The 15,196-nt window shown below is 43.1% G+C and overlaps 1 protein-coding gene across 2 annotated transcripts in view; it reads right to left on the bottom strand.

Annotated features, from left to right (window-relative positions):
• IRAK2 (interleukin 1 receptor associated kinase 2) overlaps window positions 1-15,183 on the bottom strand; it is a 32,269-nt gene extending 17,086 nt beyond the window's left edge. The window contains exons 1-5 of one of the 2 annotated variants that reach the window (XM_077325285.1): window positions 14,654-15,183; window positions 10,079-10,258; window positions 3,438-3,587; window positions 1,524-1,630; window positions 98-292 (exon numbers count right to left, since the gene is read on the bottom strand). In XM_077325285.1, coding sequence (XP_077181400.1) covers window positions 98-292; window positions 1,524-1,630; window positions 3,438-3,587; window positions 10,079-10,258; window positions 14,654-14,801 — 780 coding nt within the window. In that variant the 5' untranslated portion in view covers window positions 14,802-15,183. Of the gene's footprint in view, window positions 1-97; window positions 293-1,523; window positions 1,631-3,437; window positions 3,588-10,078; window positions 10,259-14,302; window positions 14,436-14,653 lie in introns of those variants that run through there. The other variant, XM_077325286.1, reaches the window with a different exon arrangement.
• Between the last annotated feature and the right edge of the window lie 13 nt (window positions 15,184-15,196).

Below are 15,196 nucleotides of genomic sequence, written 5' to 3'. Positions count from 1 at the left end.
TTCAATAACACCATTGAAATATTTCATGAGGCTTTCCCCCCACACCTACCACTAAATTGGAAAATGGAAAAATGACTCAGTGAAGAAAGATACTTACTTCTTTTAGTCTTTTAACAACATACAGAGCATTGTGCCTCTGGCCCTTGAAAGCATCAGCAAATATACTTTCATTAATGCGGTTCTCCTCACTGAAACCGTTGGTGGCAGTTTCAACTTCATCCTTGGTCCACACAAGGCTCCTACTAGGGAGATTTTGATGCGATTCCTGCTGAGGAGCAGATGAACTACACAGCTAAGGGATGTCACAGAAAAGACAATGCATGGTTACTTCTGGAACAATTTCAATTGAACAATCGCATGTAGGGTTACCAGCTCGGGGTTGGGAAATACCTGGATTTTGAGGGTGGAGCCTAGGGAGGGAGGGGTTTGGGAAGGGACCTCATCAGGGTACATTGCCATTGAGTCCACCTTCAAAAGAAGCCATTTTCTCCAGGGGAACGGATCTTGGCCATCCAGCAGGCTAGTAGGTGCCACCTGGAGGTTGGCAACTTTAATGAAATGTCTCCCATTATACCAGGGGAAAATGGCCAAAATGTGAATTTGTCTAAATCTAGATTTAATTAAGTAAACGTAATCCGATAAACAGAAGATTTTTAGTTATTTTCAGACCTGAAGATTCTATAGATCTAAGTAAATTTTTGTAACAAAATATACTAGAAACTTAACTGGATGTTATGGAATGTGAAGAGAGAGACTAGTTTACATGAAGATTGTGTTTGTGTGTGTGTTTCTCTTATTTAAAAACTTTGTATAAGAAAGGGAATCAAAACCTTATTCCCCCCCAGCCCCTGTTTACCTTGCTGCATTTCTTCCAGCTCAGATCATTTCTAATGTTAAAGTCAGGTGGCAAGACCAACATTGAAGGCTGGGTTACCAACCTCAACTTGTGGCTTAGAGTTTTCTGGAATGAAACGATTTCCAGTACACAGAGGTCAGTTTCCCTGGAACAAGCAACAGCTTGGGGGGATGGATTCTATGGCAATCCATCCTCACTGAGCTCTGTTCTCAAACTCCACCTTCCCCAGGAATTTCCAAAGCTGGAATTGATCCCACTACTGAAAAAAAAAAGCAGGGGCAGGTCTTAGAACTGTCAGTCATCTTAGTATATGTGCAAGGTCAAGGAAAAGCAGCTTTCCATTTCTCACATTAAACTGAAAAGCCAATCAGTTTGATGCTGTGGCAAAGCTGCTGAGGACCCCCCCCCCCTCCTCTAATGCTACATTCCTACTTGCTTCCCCATCATGCTTCCCCATCAGACTGTTTGTCTATTAAGGTCAGTTTTGTCTACTCAGACTGGCAGCAGCTCTCCAGGGACTCAGGAAAAGGTCTTTTACATAACCTACTACCTGGTCCTTTTAACTGGAAATGCCAGGAATTGAACCTAGGACCTTCTGTATGCAAAATAGAGGTACTCCCACTGAGCCACAGTCCTTCACCATAGGCAGATTCTCTTCCAGGTTTACCTTAACACTTGATGAAACAGGATTTGACTTTAAAGAATGTGGAAGGTCAATGGAAGCTGGAAGTAGAGCCAAAGGAAAACAGTCTGGGTCTTCTTTCAAAACAGGATCTGAAAGCAGTTTAAATGAAAGCTATTAGGGAAGTGCTATTTATACAACCCTGTGGACTCCCACAGGAAAGGGATGTTTGATTTTTTTCTGAACATCTGTGCCTAGAAATCATGTAATTACACAACATGAAAGAACAAATGTGCTGATCCTATGCAGATTACACAGTGTGAAACAATGCAATTTAATAGCATGAGACATCCAGGACAGGGATTGTAAAATATTAGTCGTGATCTGTCACAAGCAATGCAAAAAAATAGAATTACAGAAGTAGAAGACAATGCAGTAAGAGTCTCCCCTCAGCCTGGAAAGGACTTTGCCCCCCCCCCCTCTTTTTTTACTGACAAACCAACATTGTTGCAGTTGCCTAGAGAAACTCACAACAGTCATTGTAGAAGGCATTTGTTTTTCAAAAGTACAAGTGCTCCTTCTATTATTTTAGCAGGTTTTAACCTTCAATGTAATTCCCCCCCCCCTTCCTGGTTTTTCTGAAAACCTGGGTGTAAACTGCACGGAACTTTTATTCCAATCCCAGGTCTATTCAGTCCCTGCCCTCTACACAAAATGTGATTTCCATTTTGATTTGGGGCAATTTAAATTTTCATTCTGCAGGAAGAAGGATTGATCCGGAGTGACCCTACTTTTATTGTGCGATCTTAGAGTGCTTTTAATGCTCAATATTTTAAGAATCGAATTGAGAAAGCAGGCTGTTTTGAATCTGGGCTCTCCTCCATGGTAGGGACGCCCTAATTGGCCAAAGGTGCCCATGTGACAAGTTTGCCTTAAAGGAGAAGCCCCTAATTTCTCTCAACTTCTGTTAGTCTTGGATTTTTTTCTCCCTCCTCTGCCTTCTTCGATCCTCTCTCCCCCCCCCCTCCAAGAAAAGAAAGAGGCTCCCTGCTTGGCTACCCCCCCCCCTTCAAGAAAAGAAAGAAAGAGTCTTGGCTCCCCCCCCTTCTGAACTACCCTAATCACTTGCAGAACACTTTCCTGTTTCAATGGGGAGGAGGAGGACGACCCGAGTTCAAATCGATCTGAATTCAACAGAATTGACAATGGAATAAACAAAGTAACTGCAGACTCTGCCCTGGGACTTTCCTCAGGTTTGTACAGAGGCTGTCTTGTCTCTTTATGGCAATAATAATGATAATCTTTATTTTTATAGCCTGTACTTCCTGATTGGCTTAGGGCAGGTCACAACATATTAAAACATACAAATTAGAATTACATATTTTATATGTGTGTGTGTATTAAATAAATTATTTAAAAGCTGCCTCTTAAAATGCTACTGGAAGTTATTAGGTTGTTACTAGTGGGGGATTCTTAGGCAGGGAGGCCAGCAGTTTTCGAAGTTAAGTTCCTGGCCCCACCACGGGGCTGGCAGAACAGTTCTCTCTTGCAAGCCCTGCAGAACTGCTGAAGGTTCTGGTATCCACAGATGGGGCCATGCTGAGATTTAGATATATGGTGGGTCGGAGTGTGGTCAAAGCAGATCACGAGCCACTTTGTCTATCTGAGATTTTAAAAAACACCCTTATATTCTGTTTGTACTGAGAGCCAGTTTGGTGTAGCAGTTAAGGATGGTGTCCTGTAATCCGGAGAACTGGGTTTGGTTTCCCACTCTTCCACATGCAGCCAGCTGGCCGACCAGCTGGGTCAGTCACAGTTCTCTCAGAGCTCTCTCAGCCTCACCTACTTCACAGGGAACTTGTTATAAAGAGAGAAAGGGTAGGCAATTGCTTTGAAAATCCTTTGGGTAGTAAAAAGTGGGGTACCAAAAAACAGCTCTCTTTATTTTCTCTGTTGTACCTGCATGTGCTGAAGATGATGGCACAGAGATTTTTGTCCCATCTTTTATGCCTTCATTTCTGTCTCCATATGGATGGAGTGACGTGTTCTCCTGCTGAGGAAAATCTAAAGGAGTCCTGATGGAATCAGCAGAAAGAGAGAGTGACATCCCTGTAAAATAAAAACAAACACATATACTTTCACACAGAGCCAGCATGTAGATAGGCTAGTGGGCTGGAATAGGATCTGGGACCCCCAGGTTCATATCCCCATTGTGTCACAGAAGCGTTCTGGGTGAATGCAAGCCAGTTATTCTCTTACAAGGTACTTGTTGCGAGGATAAAACTGAGACGAGAAGAACAATGTTACTTTAGATTTCCATTCAGGAAAAAAAAGCAGCGTATAAATATCTATATATAAACATATAATAATATGCATGTATGCAAGTTATTCCCAGTTGCAATGTATGGCTGCGAAAGTTGGACCATAAGGAAGGCCGAGCGTCAAAGAATTGAGGCTTTTGAACTCTGGTGCTGGAGAAGACTCTTGCGAGTCCCTTGGACTGCAAGGCGAACAAACCGGTCAGTCCTAGAGGAGATCAGCCCTGACTGCTCTTTAGAAGGCCAGATCCTGAAGATGAAACTCAAATACTTTGGCCACCTCATGAGAAGGAAGGACTCCCTGGAGAAGAGCCTAATGCTGGAAGCGATCGAGGGCAAAAGAAGAAGGGGACGACAGAGAATGAGGTGGCTGGATGGAGTCACTGAAGCAGTAGGTGCAAACTTAAATGGACTCCGGGGAATGGTAGAGGACAGGAAGGCCTGGAGGATCATTGTCCATGGGGTTGCGATGGGTCGGACACGACTTCGCACATAACAACAACAACAATGCAAGTTAGACTGGAAGGAAATTTTACTTGATTAGGAGGCCTAGAAATATGGTCTAGGTGGGGTTCTCTGTTTCAAAGAGATGCCAACCTTGAACATCCAGTGATGACATGTTCTTGAACTGAAGAAGGAAGTATGCTCTAGGAAAGCATGCAGGCTGGTACAGAAAAATTAGCCACAACTGTCCCGCATGTGAGTTGTGAAGTCAGAAGGGAAGACAAGGAATAGGGTTGCCAACAATCTAGGGGGAAAGTGTCTTATCCCTTTAACAGAGTCTTCATAGGTGCTGTTGTTTTACCTCAGTGCCATGAAAAGCTTCAACTGACCATTCCCTCACATTCAGCTTCTACTAAAGGGACAGGACATTGTTTTCCTCCAGGTTGCAGGCAAACCTAATGAGAAATTAGCTGGGAAAAGAGGGTTGGTAGCAAATGTTCCTTTGACTCTGTATAGGGTCCAAAACAGATTTAGTATACTTCCATTCTGCTGTTTTTCCAAGCAGCTCAGCTCAGTGTACATAATTTTCTCTTCCTCCATTTTACCCAAATAAAAAACAACCCATAATACCCTCTAAGGTCAGCTGGGCTGAGACAGTGACTAGCCACAGTCATCCAATAAACTGCATGGGAGTATGGTAATTTGAACCTGGATCTCTCAAATACAAGTCTGAAACTTTGAACATTACACCATCTTGTTATTCATGAAATGCAGCCTGGTTGCCCACCAATGCACTCAATGTATCTAAATTGTCAACCTGGCCAAATCTGTGGATACTTAATCCAGAAACTGGACCTGTGAACAGTCAAGACAAATCTTTCTACAAACCTGAGGAAAGCCTTAAAGGTAAAGGTATCCCCTGTGCAAGCACCGAGTCATGTCTGACCCTTGGGGTGACGCCCTCTAGCGTTTTCATGGCAGACTCAATACGGGGTGGTTTGCCAGTGCCTTCCCCAGTCATTACTGTTTACCCCCCCCCCCAAGCAAGCTGGGTACTCATTTTACTGACCTCGGAAGAATGGAAGGCTGAGTCAACCTTGAGCCGGCTGCTGGGATTGAACTCCCAGCCTCATGGGCAGAGCTTTCAGACTGCATGTCTGCTGCCTTACCACTCTGCACCACAAGAGGCTCATGAGGAAAGCCTTAGGTTTGCAGAAAAACCTGGGGGAAATTCAGCAGGGTTAAAACTTCCTAAATAATAAAAGGAATGCTTGTAGCCTTAAAGAAACAAATGGCCACAGTGGCTGTTGCTAGCCTCCCAGCCTTGGTTCCTCTCAGCCAAAGGCAGGAGAGAAGACAGGGCCATTTCAGCAGAAACTACCAGGCAACTCAATACCACATGGCTTCCATGACTCGCCCAGGACCAGCTACTGGCTACTGTTCAGCAGCAGCCACCCCATGGAAGTCAATCTGGTATACAGGTTACAGTTTCAGACTAGGATCTGGGAGACCTCCACTCTGCTGTGGAAGCTCCTTGGGGGACTGGACCAGTTACACACTCTCAGCATAACCTACCTCACAGGGTTGTTGTTGTGAGGATAAAATGAATAAAACCACAATTCAGCCAAAAGTAAGCATTTTTACAGTCGATTTAATTAAGCATATGATTATATCTCTCTGACTGAAAAAAGTGTTTAACTTTGTCCCAAACATTTACAATGTTAACAAAGTGGTTCATAAGAATGTATCACTTATTGTTCTAATGATTTAACTAATTCTGGGATGTGTAAAAGTTCTATTGATTGATTTTTCTTGAAGGCTGATATGTTTGTTATGTAGAGTACCAAACCCCCATAGGCTGATAGGAAAAAAACACAGTGATATTATCATCATGGTGCAACAGTGCAACCACAAATAATTTTATTTACTAATTAATGTATTAGTTAGTTATATTTATATTCCACCTCCCTCCTTGAGGGACTGGAGGCAGATTACATCAAAATACATAAAATCCCATAAATTTAAATATACTTTACAATGAATCATATTATTCCATAGAGGAAAATATTACTGCTGAAAAAATAGTTTTCATTCCACATATCTTTCCTTAGACAACAATTTTGCGAGTTCCTGAAAAAAAATTACAATGCTTGCATGTATTATACAATGCAAGCTGACAATAAAGGGTTAACTGACTGCATCAGCAGATTTAAATAGTTTTCCCCCTGAAACCTGAGACCAAGCTCTAGAAAAATAGGTCACAAGTATGGCTAATCCAATGCTGGGCAATTTTGGAAATTCTAGAATGACATCATAACACAAATCACTTAAAATTACTTTGCTTTGTGTAAATGAGAGCCACGTCATATCTTTTATTAAGGCCAGCAAAAATATCACAAAGCAGCAACCTTTCAAGTTAATTATTTAGAACTAAGGCTGGATGAAGTGTGAAAGGGAGAAAATAAACTGGCAATGCCCAGTATCTGCTTTTGAAATCTTAAATGGGATGTGCTACATATTAAATGAGATTAGATGCTGTCAGATATAAAAGAGCTTTGAAAGTTATACTAAATGGTTGGGGTTTGGGGATTTATTGCCATGCCTTTAAAAGCTTCTCTCTTATTTGTTGGCTTGACTAAACAACGCATTCTACAGAAACGGAAAGCTATTATGAGCTATTTTAGTCAGTCCTAACAAACATTATTGCACAAGTTTCATTTTTGGAATTTGCCTACAAACCAATACAGCTGCATTGCGGGGTAGCAGGGGTGGTGGTGGTGATGGAAAGAGGCAGTGAAGAATCTGCTAGCTGTTATGTTTTTTTGGATGGAAGATCCTGTGTTTGCCTCTGTTGAAAGCCCCCATTTGCCCCACACCCAAATAGGGAAGGCCAGCAAAACTTCTACTCTGGCACTGGGAATACTATTGGTGAAAGGTTCTGAGGTAGGAACTGGAGAGCAAGGTCCTCAGCTGTCATGGTCCAAAGAAGGGGAGACCCCAGCCCACAATGAAGCAAAAAGAAGCCATGCAACCATACACTCTTTGTCTAGTCCTGGAATTGGGGGACAATGAACCTCAATACAGTCTTCCAGTGGAAGACAGAGACTGGCCCATCCCTCAGTCAAGGAGGACAGAGGTTAAGTTAATTCAGCTACACCTTTTCCTGTTTGTTTTCCCTAGCCAACTCTGTGATATGGCCCTTTTGTTGCCAACAACCTGTTTTTTCTGTTTAATGAGATGTTTAGTGGCATAACAACATTTTTAGAAACCAAAAGGTGACTAATCCTTGAGGAACAGCAGGTTATATTCCTAATAATCCCCTGCATAGCATTCACCTTTTTATTTAACTCATACGCTGAGTCAACATCTATCATGACTCCAAGATCTCTCTCCTGGTCAGTATCTATCAGTTTGGACACCATCAACATATATAGTTCAGATGTTTTGCTCCAGTGTGCATTACTTTGCACGTGCCTACATTGAACCTCATTTGACATGCTGACACCCACTTGTCCAGCATCAACAGATCTCTATGGAGCACCTCACGGTTCTCCCTGGTTCTCACCACCCTGAACAACATAGTGTCATCAGCAAACTTAGCCACTCCACTGCTGGAACTTCTCTGGTGGTGACATACTATCTAGTTCTGGTCCTATATGATTGGACTAGAAGAAGAAAAGCTGGTTCTTATGTGCTGCTTTTCTCTACCAGGAGTCTCAAAGTGGCTTACAGTTGCCTTCCTTTCCCTCTCCCCACAACAGACACCCTGTGGGGTGGGTGAGGCTGAGGGAGCCCTGATATTACTGCTCGGTCAGAACAGCTTTATTAGTGCTGTGGCAAGCCCAAGGTCACCCAGCTGGCTGCATGTGGGGAGTAAGGAATCAAACCCGGCTCGCCAGATTAGAAGTCCACATTTCTAACCACTTTACCAAGCTGGCAAATCCCACCTTGCTGGCTCAGCTCAGGCATTGAGCCCAGCAGCAGAAGGCAGAAAACTGTGAGCTGAGTGCTGGGAGTGGCAAGAATCATGACCAGAGTTAAGACATTTTGACATGTGAAGCCATATGGGGTGGTAGGATATTTAATCCTCCTTTCACTATATGCCATAGCTGCAGTGTAGGGTTCTGAGGATCAGCTATTTTCACATTTCCCCACCAACACCCGTTCACTCAGCCTCTTTTTTCAGCAATACCATATTGGAAGTGACTCATGAAAACACAGACACAACATTTCTTACCACTTGAACTTTTGAACAAGCTTCTTTGTCACATTATCTTCATATACATATATATGTTCATTCATTCACACATAGATATAGGACGAGACCTTACAGATTTGTGTGTGTATTTCTTCCCCTTGGACAGTATGTATTCAGTCAACAGAGTTAATCATAAAAAGGAGTTAATTTTTATTGAAGGTTTCACAGTACATTAGACTGTTTAATGAAAACGCATACATAACATGTCTTATTCAACCTCTATATGCATCTTTCAACCCTCTTTGTCATGTTATTTTCCTCTCAGTCAAGCTACTGTTCTATCCCTCATTGCCTCAAGCAGTTTTCCCTCACCACTGTCTCTCTACACTCTCTTAATTTTCAGCTGCCAACTGTCAATTCCCACAATATTCTCTTAGCTCCCATTGGCCACTCTTAGAAAGAGGCAGGGCCTGATGATCACAGTAGCCTTAGGCAAATCCTCTGCTCAGCATCCCTCTACAGAGTACCTACCCTGTGCAGAGTAAACGCAAGAAGGAAATCGCTAATGTCAATGATAATCAGTGACAGCTAGATTCTCCCTGTGCTAGAAAAATTTCCCTTCCCCAAATAGTTTTGTATTTACAAAGCCTTGTTATTATGTCACTTTTAAAGATAAAAACAACTAACACACAGAATTGCTAAAAATGTAAATCATGCCCAGACTACACTGGTAGCTAATTCTTCTTTTCTGTCTCTACACTTGACATATTGTCAAGTAAAACTAAGGGGTGATTGCAGGATTTCCAAAGTGAAGCAACATGAGAGTGGGCTGTAGTGGTCATAGCCCATTTAAAAAAGTGACTCTTGTAAGCCAAATTTTTCTCAATTGTTGTGGCTCATCAGATTGTTCTTCAGAACTGACAGGAACAGCAATTTTATCATCACAACTCATTTTTTTCAGTAATCATGAGACAATCCTAAGCAAGCAGTGGTTAGAGTGTTTGACTAGGCTTTAGAAGACTCAGGTTTGAATCCCTTCTCTGCCAAGGAAGCTTGCGAACTCTCCACCTAACCTTCTTCATGAGGCTGGGAGGAGAAGAGGAGAATGATGACATCCACTTTGGGTTCTTATGGAAGAGAAAGACAGCACAGACATGAAGGATGGAACTTGTCCCCCACTGGCAGGGGTGGGGGTAGATGGGCTGCAAATATTTATTTATATCCACTAGAAATAGTAAAGAATGCCTTAAAAATTTTCCTGGATATAAGAGTTCTCAAAATTTACCAAGTATTCATATTAAACTATTTTTCTTATACAGAAAAGATGGAGATCCCTAATATTCATCCATATTGTAGCATTCAGTATGATTTTACAGTGCCTAGTCGAAATTCAACACCCTGTGACATCCTTCTGCCACACGATGGAGGCCATTTGCAAAGTGACATAGGCATAGAACTCAGTCATTTTGACGTCTTGTTTCAGATGTAAAAGGGTCTAAGGGAGACATTGTGCATGTCTGTGTAATGTTAGAGGAACTGCTGTGCTGTTGATCTTGATATTGTGAACGTTGTGATGGAAAACCAGAAAGCGCACTAGATCTTTAGACTAACTGATCAAAAGTAAAAGACCAGCTACTCACCATCTGCAATGATTTTGGCTGCCCGATAAAACTGCAGTTCACTCAGGAGTTCCAAAAGCTGCTGGACAGTGGCGAGTCTGACCCCCCACCACCACATCAGCTCTCTTGTTATACTGATTCCTGTCTTCTCCATGCACTTGATTTTCCTCAGCTCAGTCTGATCAGTTATCACATTGGATGCTAAAAGAAGAAAAGCAGAGAAATTTTGGTTTTCAATAAAGTCCTGAGGCAACACAAATCTAGCACAAGAAAGATAAATCCATATGCTCTTCAACATGTACATTGAGTTTTACTTATGCATATGCTATGGTTAGAGTTGTCCTTGATCTTTTTAAGCATGTCATTAAAAATCAATAGACGAGCACTCCATGGCAAATCAGGTCTTTTGAAGAGTACTCTGTAAATCCTAGGGACAGGGAGAGATTTTCAACAGAGCAACTGTGGTACAGGTCCCATGCTATCTGTAGTCTCAAAGGCTGAAGGAGAGGGAGGAGAAATGACAGCAGGTGGGATTGCCTGAGGCTCCTCAATGGACAACCAAGCCCTGCAGAAATCTAGAAAGAATAAGGATATTTCTTGAGGAAGTGCTATGTGAGAACCACTGTGAGGAGTATACTGTAGAAGGCAGATATTTGATCTTCTGTTTGTCAGCAGGGTACTGGCTACATGATGGGAAGTAGCAAAAGAAGTCCTAAAAACCTAACAGCATACTACCCATTCCTCATTTATTACTTCATGAACTGAAGAGGACTAGCAGCTGGATCCTGCAGATGTCTGCTGAGGGCTGCTGCTGAAGTCACACTTACATGAATGCAAATTTGTTGGCATTTTGGCTCCTGTCTGGGCTGTAGACCTCATATCTGATAGTGTCCATTATGGTTTTTATAACTTGGACTGGCAACCAACCTCATAAGAGTTACTACCATTCAAAATTTTTACTATGCTATCCAGGCTAGCCCAATTTTGACAGATCTTGGAAGCTGAAGCCCTGGTTAGGACTTGGATGGGAGACCAGCAAGAAAATCTAGGGTTGCAATGTGAAGGCAGTCTTGCAAACCCTATGAGGTTACCATGTCAACTCCAACTTGATGATTGGAAGTTCCAGTCACATATAATGCCAATCAATTCAGTAGGAATACTAGAAATTTAATGTTCTCACTTTCATAGAAATATAGAAACATCTGGTTGGATAGTCCCTCAAGGGTAGTTGAATTGAACTCTTTGTCAATACAGATTCAAAGGGGTAGCCATATTGGTCTGAAGTAGCACAATAGAATCAGAGTCCAGTAGCACCTTTAAGACCAGCAAAGATTTATTCAAGGTGTGAGCTTTCGGGTGCAAGCACTCTTCCTCAGACACTGATTGTCTGAGGAAGAGTGCTTGCACTCGAAAGCTCACACCTTGAATAAATCTTTGCTGGTCTTAAAGGTGCTACTAGACTCTGATTTTATTCTTCGTCACTACAAACTGGCATTATGCCTCAAATGCATCATTGTAAAAAGCTTATAAATCTCCATCTCCGCTAATGGGCAAGATTCTATGTGGGCAGGCTGCTATTATACAACCCTGCCTCAGAGATGGGAAACTACCTAAACTAATGGAACCAAACATTTGTATAACTTGCTCTTAATATCACAAGGCAATCGGGTCTAGAGCCTTGCCAGTCCTTTATAGCCAGGATACTTTTCTTAATCTTGACTTCCTTGTTTGCAGCTACTAATGCAGGTCATTTGCAATACATCAGTAGCCCAAAATCACATTTTCTATTTTGGGAAAAAGGTGGAGGGGGGGGGAAAGAAAACAAGAAACTTCTTTCCTTGGTCCTATGAAGAAATCTTAGTTGCCACAGTTGACCTTGTAAGTGGCTATTTAAATGTGTGGTCTTGTGACGCAGAGTGGTAAGGCAGCCGTCTGAAAGCTTTGCCCATGAGGCTAGGAGTTCAATCCCAGCAGCCGGATCAAGGTTGACTCAGCCTTCCATCCTTCCGAGGTCGGTAAAATGAGTACCCAGCTTGCTGGGGGGTAAACGGTAATGACTGGGGAAGGCACTGACAAACCACCCCGTATTGAGTCTGCCATGAAAACGCTAGAGGGCGTCACCCCAAGACATGACTCGGTGCTTGCACAGGGGATACCTTTACCTTTACCTTTACCTCAGTGTACAAGAGAGAAGGCTAGTGCAGGGAACAACTACTTCCTATTTTGAACTTTTTTGACATTCTTATCACACCTACACAACATCTTAAACAGCCTTCCCAAGTTGTGGCACCAGGGAAATTTATTTGAACAGCAAACTATCAGGTCCAAAGTTTTCAGGAATGCAGTCCTGCTACTTTCAGACCTTAAACTCACACTACACCTTAAATGAAAACAAAAACTCCAGATGAAACCAGCTATTACAAAGTGTTCCCAAATATATCACCTATCACCAAAGAGGCATTTAACAAACTTGGCAAAATAACTTGCAGCTCCTTCTAGGAGTAGCTTATAACCAAATCAAATCAGATTCAGTCTGGACATTTTATTTAATGATTAAAAGATTTGTTTTTTTAGCTCTGTTCTACTCCCTGAAAGTCAATTTGTTCAAAGCAACTAATGACAATTAAAAGGCATCTAATTAAAACAATAATTAAAAAACAATAATATCAGCAGATCAAGTGAATCTAACAGATAAATTAAGACCAAATACCAGATAAAAACTGGGGGGGAGAGAAAAGATTTTGCATATCTTCTGAAAACCAAGGTATCAGGAAAACTAATAGGCATGGGCATTCCAGAGGCATGGTGCCACAGTGCAAAGAAGACATCATAACTTTATTGTCCTTAAGGGGGGGAATCCCCAAACAGAAAGTGGGAAGATATATTAGCACTCTGCAAAATAAACAATTTGGGAGCCAGCTGTTGTAAAACTACATGTTTTTACATCAAACGTGTACGTGTATGTGTGTGAAGTGCCATCAAGTTATTTCTGACCTATGAATGAACATTCTACAAAACATCCTATCATTAGCAACCTTTCTCAGGTCTTGCAAACTGAAAGCCATGGCTTCTTTTATTAAGTCAATCATATGTTGGGTCTTCCTCTTTTCCTGCTATCTTCAATTTTTCCCAGTATTATTGTCTGTTCCAGTGACTCTTGTCTTCTCATAATGTGACCAAAGTATGCCAGCCTCAGTTTAGCCATTTTAGCTTCTAGGGAGAGTTCAGAATTAACTGACAGTCCACAGTATCTGTAACACTCCCCTCCACCACCATATCTCATAAAATATTCTTATTTTTAAAGAGATTTTTAACCACTATTCTGCTATTCCAATCCAGATTTTGCCAATCATAATATCACAAGAATAACTTTTGTACAAATCCATGAGAACATGAAAAGAACCCTGCTAGATTAGATCCATCTAGTCCAGCATTGTGTCTCATGCAATGGCCAGCTAGTTCTTCTGGAAGTCCAACAACAGGGCTCAGAGGCCCAGGCTTTCCCCTGATATTGCTTCCTGACATTGGGATTCAGTGGTTCACTGCCTCAAATATGGAGGCTAATCGCCATGGCTAAAAGGTAAAGATATCCCCTGTACAAGCACTGAGTCATGTCTGACCCTTGGGGTGACGCCCTCTAGCATTTTCATGGCAGACTCAATATGGGCTGGTTTGCCAGTGCCTTCCCCAGTCATTACCGTTTACCCCCCAGCAAGCTGGGTACTCATTTTACCGACTTCGGAAGGATGGAAGGCTGAGTGAACCTTGAGCCGGCTGCTGGGATTGAATTCCCAGCCTTATGGGCAGAGCTTTCAGACAACATGTCTGCTGCCTTACCACTCTGCACCACAAGAGGCTCAATTGCCATGGCTAGCCGCCACAATTAGACCTATTCTCCACAAATATGCCAAATCACCTTCTAAAGCCATCTATTTCTTAGGTCATCACTACATCCTCTACCAGAGAATTGTGCATTTTAATAATTTGTTGTGTAAAGAAGTATTTCCATCTGTCTATCCTGAATCTACTGCCTATCAGCATCACTGGATACCCTCAAGTATTTTAGGAGAGGGAGAAAAAGTTCTCTCTCCAACTCACACATGATTTTTTAACCTCTCCTATCTCCTTCCCACTTAGTCGTCTCTTTTCTAAAGTGAAAAGTCCCAGACTCTCCTCCAGCCTATCCTTACAGGGAAAGTGCTCCAACCCCCGAATCATCTTGGTTGCCCTCTTTTCTACTTGTACCGGCTCTACAGCATCCTTTCCGAGATATGATGACTGGAACGGCAAATGCCCATGAGGTAACTTTTTAAGCCATCGCGAGCTGCACATGCACATTAAGACATGCACATTGCATAACCTTTTATGCCATCGGAAGCTGCTGAGTCAGAATATTTCTTCGGTCTACCGTGGCCACCCAGAGTCTGACCTAGTTGGTTAGAAGGGGACTAAAATCAGTCCACCGCGTATCTCCCCCCTCCCCCGCGCCCCCAATCGACCCCGTTATTACCAACGCTGCTAATATCTTCAAAAGCCCCCCCCCCCCGAACCCGCGACTGGCTACTTCTCCGCCCCGCCCCAGCCGATAATCCTCACCGAAGCGCATCCAGTCGTAATCATTCAGACAGTCCATCTGCTCGCAAAACTTCCCCAGCACGTCGGAAGGGATGCTGTACACGTAAGAAGGAGGAGGAGCCCCCTTACCCCCGGGGCAAGGCGGCGAGGGACGCGGCTGCAGGGCCATTTCTGCCGGGTCACACGCGCGGGGCTCTCTTCTGCTTGGGCCGGCAGCAAGTGCCGTCCATCAAGAGAACCTCAACTCTTCCCCGCAAGCCTGTCCCGCTCACGATCTTCAGCAGAAGACAGCTGCGTTTGCCTCTGCGCCGACAGCCTCAGCCTCAGCTCCTCCAAGCGGCAGAGGCGGCCGAGCAGCCCGACTGGCTCGCCGATTCGGTCTCACACCCAGATCTGGATGTGACTCCTCCTTCCCTCCCTCCTTCCCTGACGTCAGTTTCCACCTACGCCGAGGGCTCACTTCCCTGCCGAGTCTGCCACTTGCTCGGAGGAGTGGCGCGGTAAACTTTGGCAAGCGGCGTTGCAACCCGTGGAGGGGAATCGTCACTTCTGAGCGCCATTTCT

Source organism: Paroedura picta, chromosome 3 (genome assembly GCF_049243985.1).
Source record: "Paroedura picta isolate Pp20150507F chromosome 3, Ppicta_v3.0, whole genome shotgun sequence".
NCBI lineage: Eukaryota > Metazoa > Chordata > Lepidosauria > Squamata > Gekkonidae > Paroedura > Paroedura picta.
Note: the sequence above shows the minus strand (reverse complement) of the source record. Positions and strands in the feature narration are given on the sequence as shown.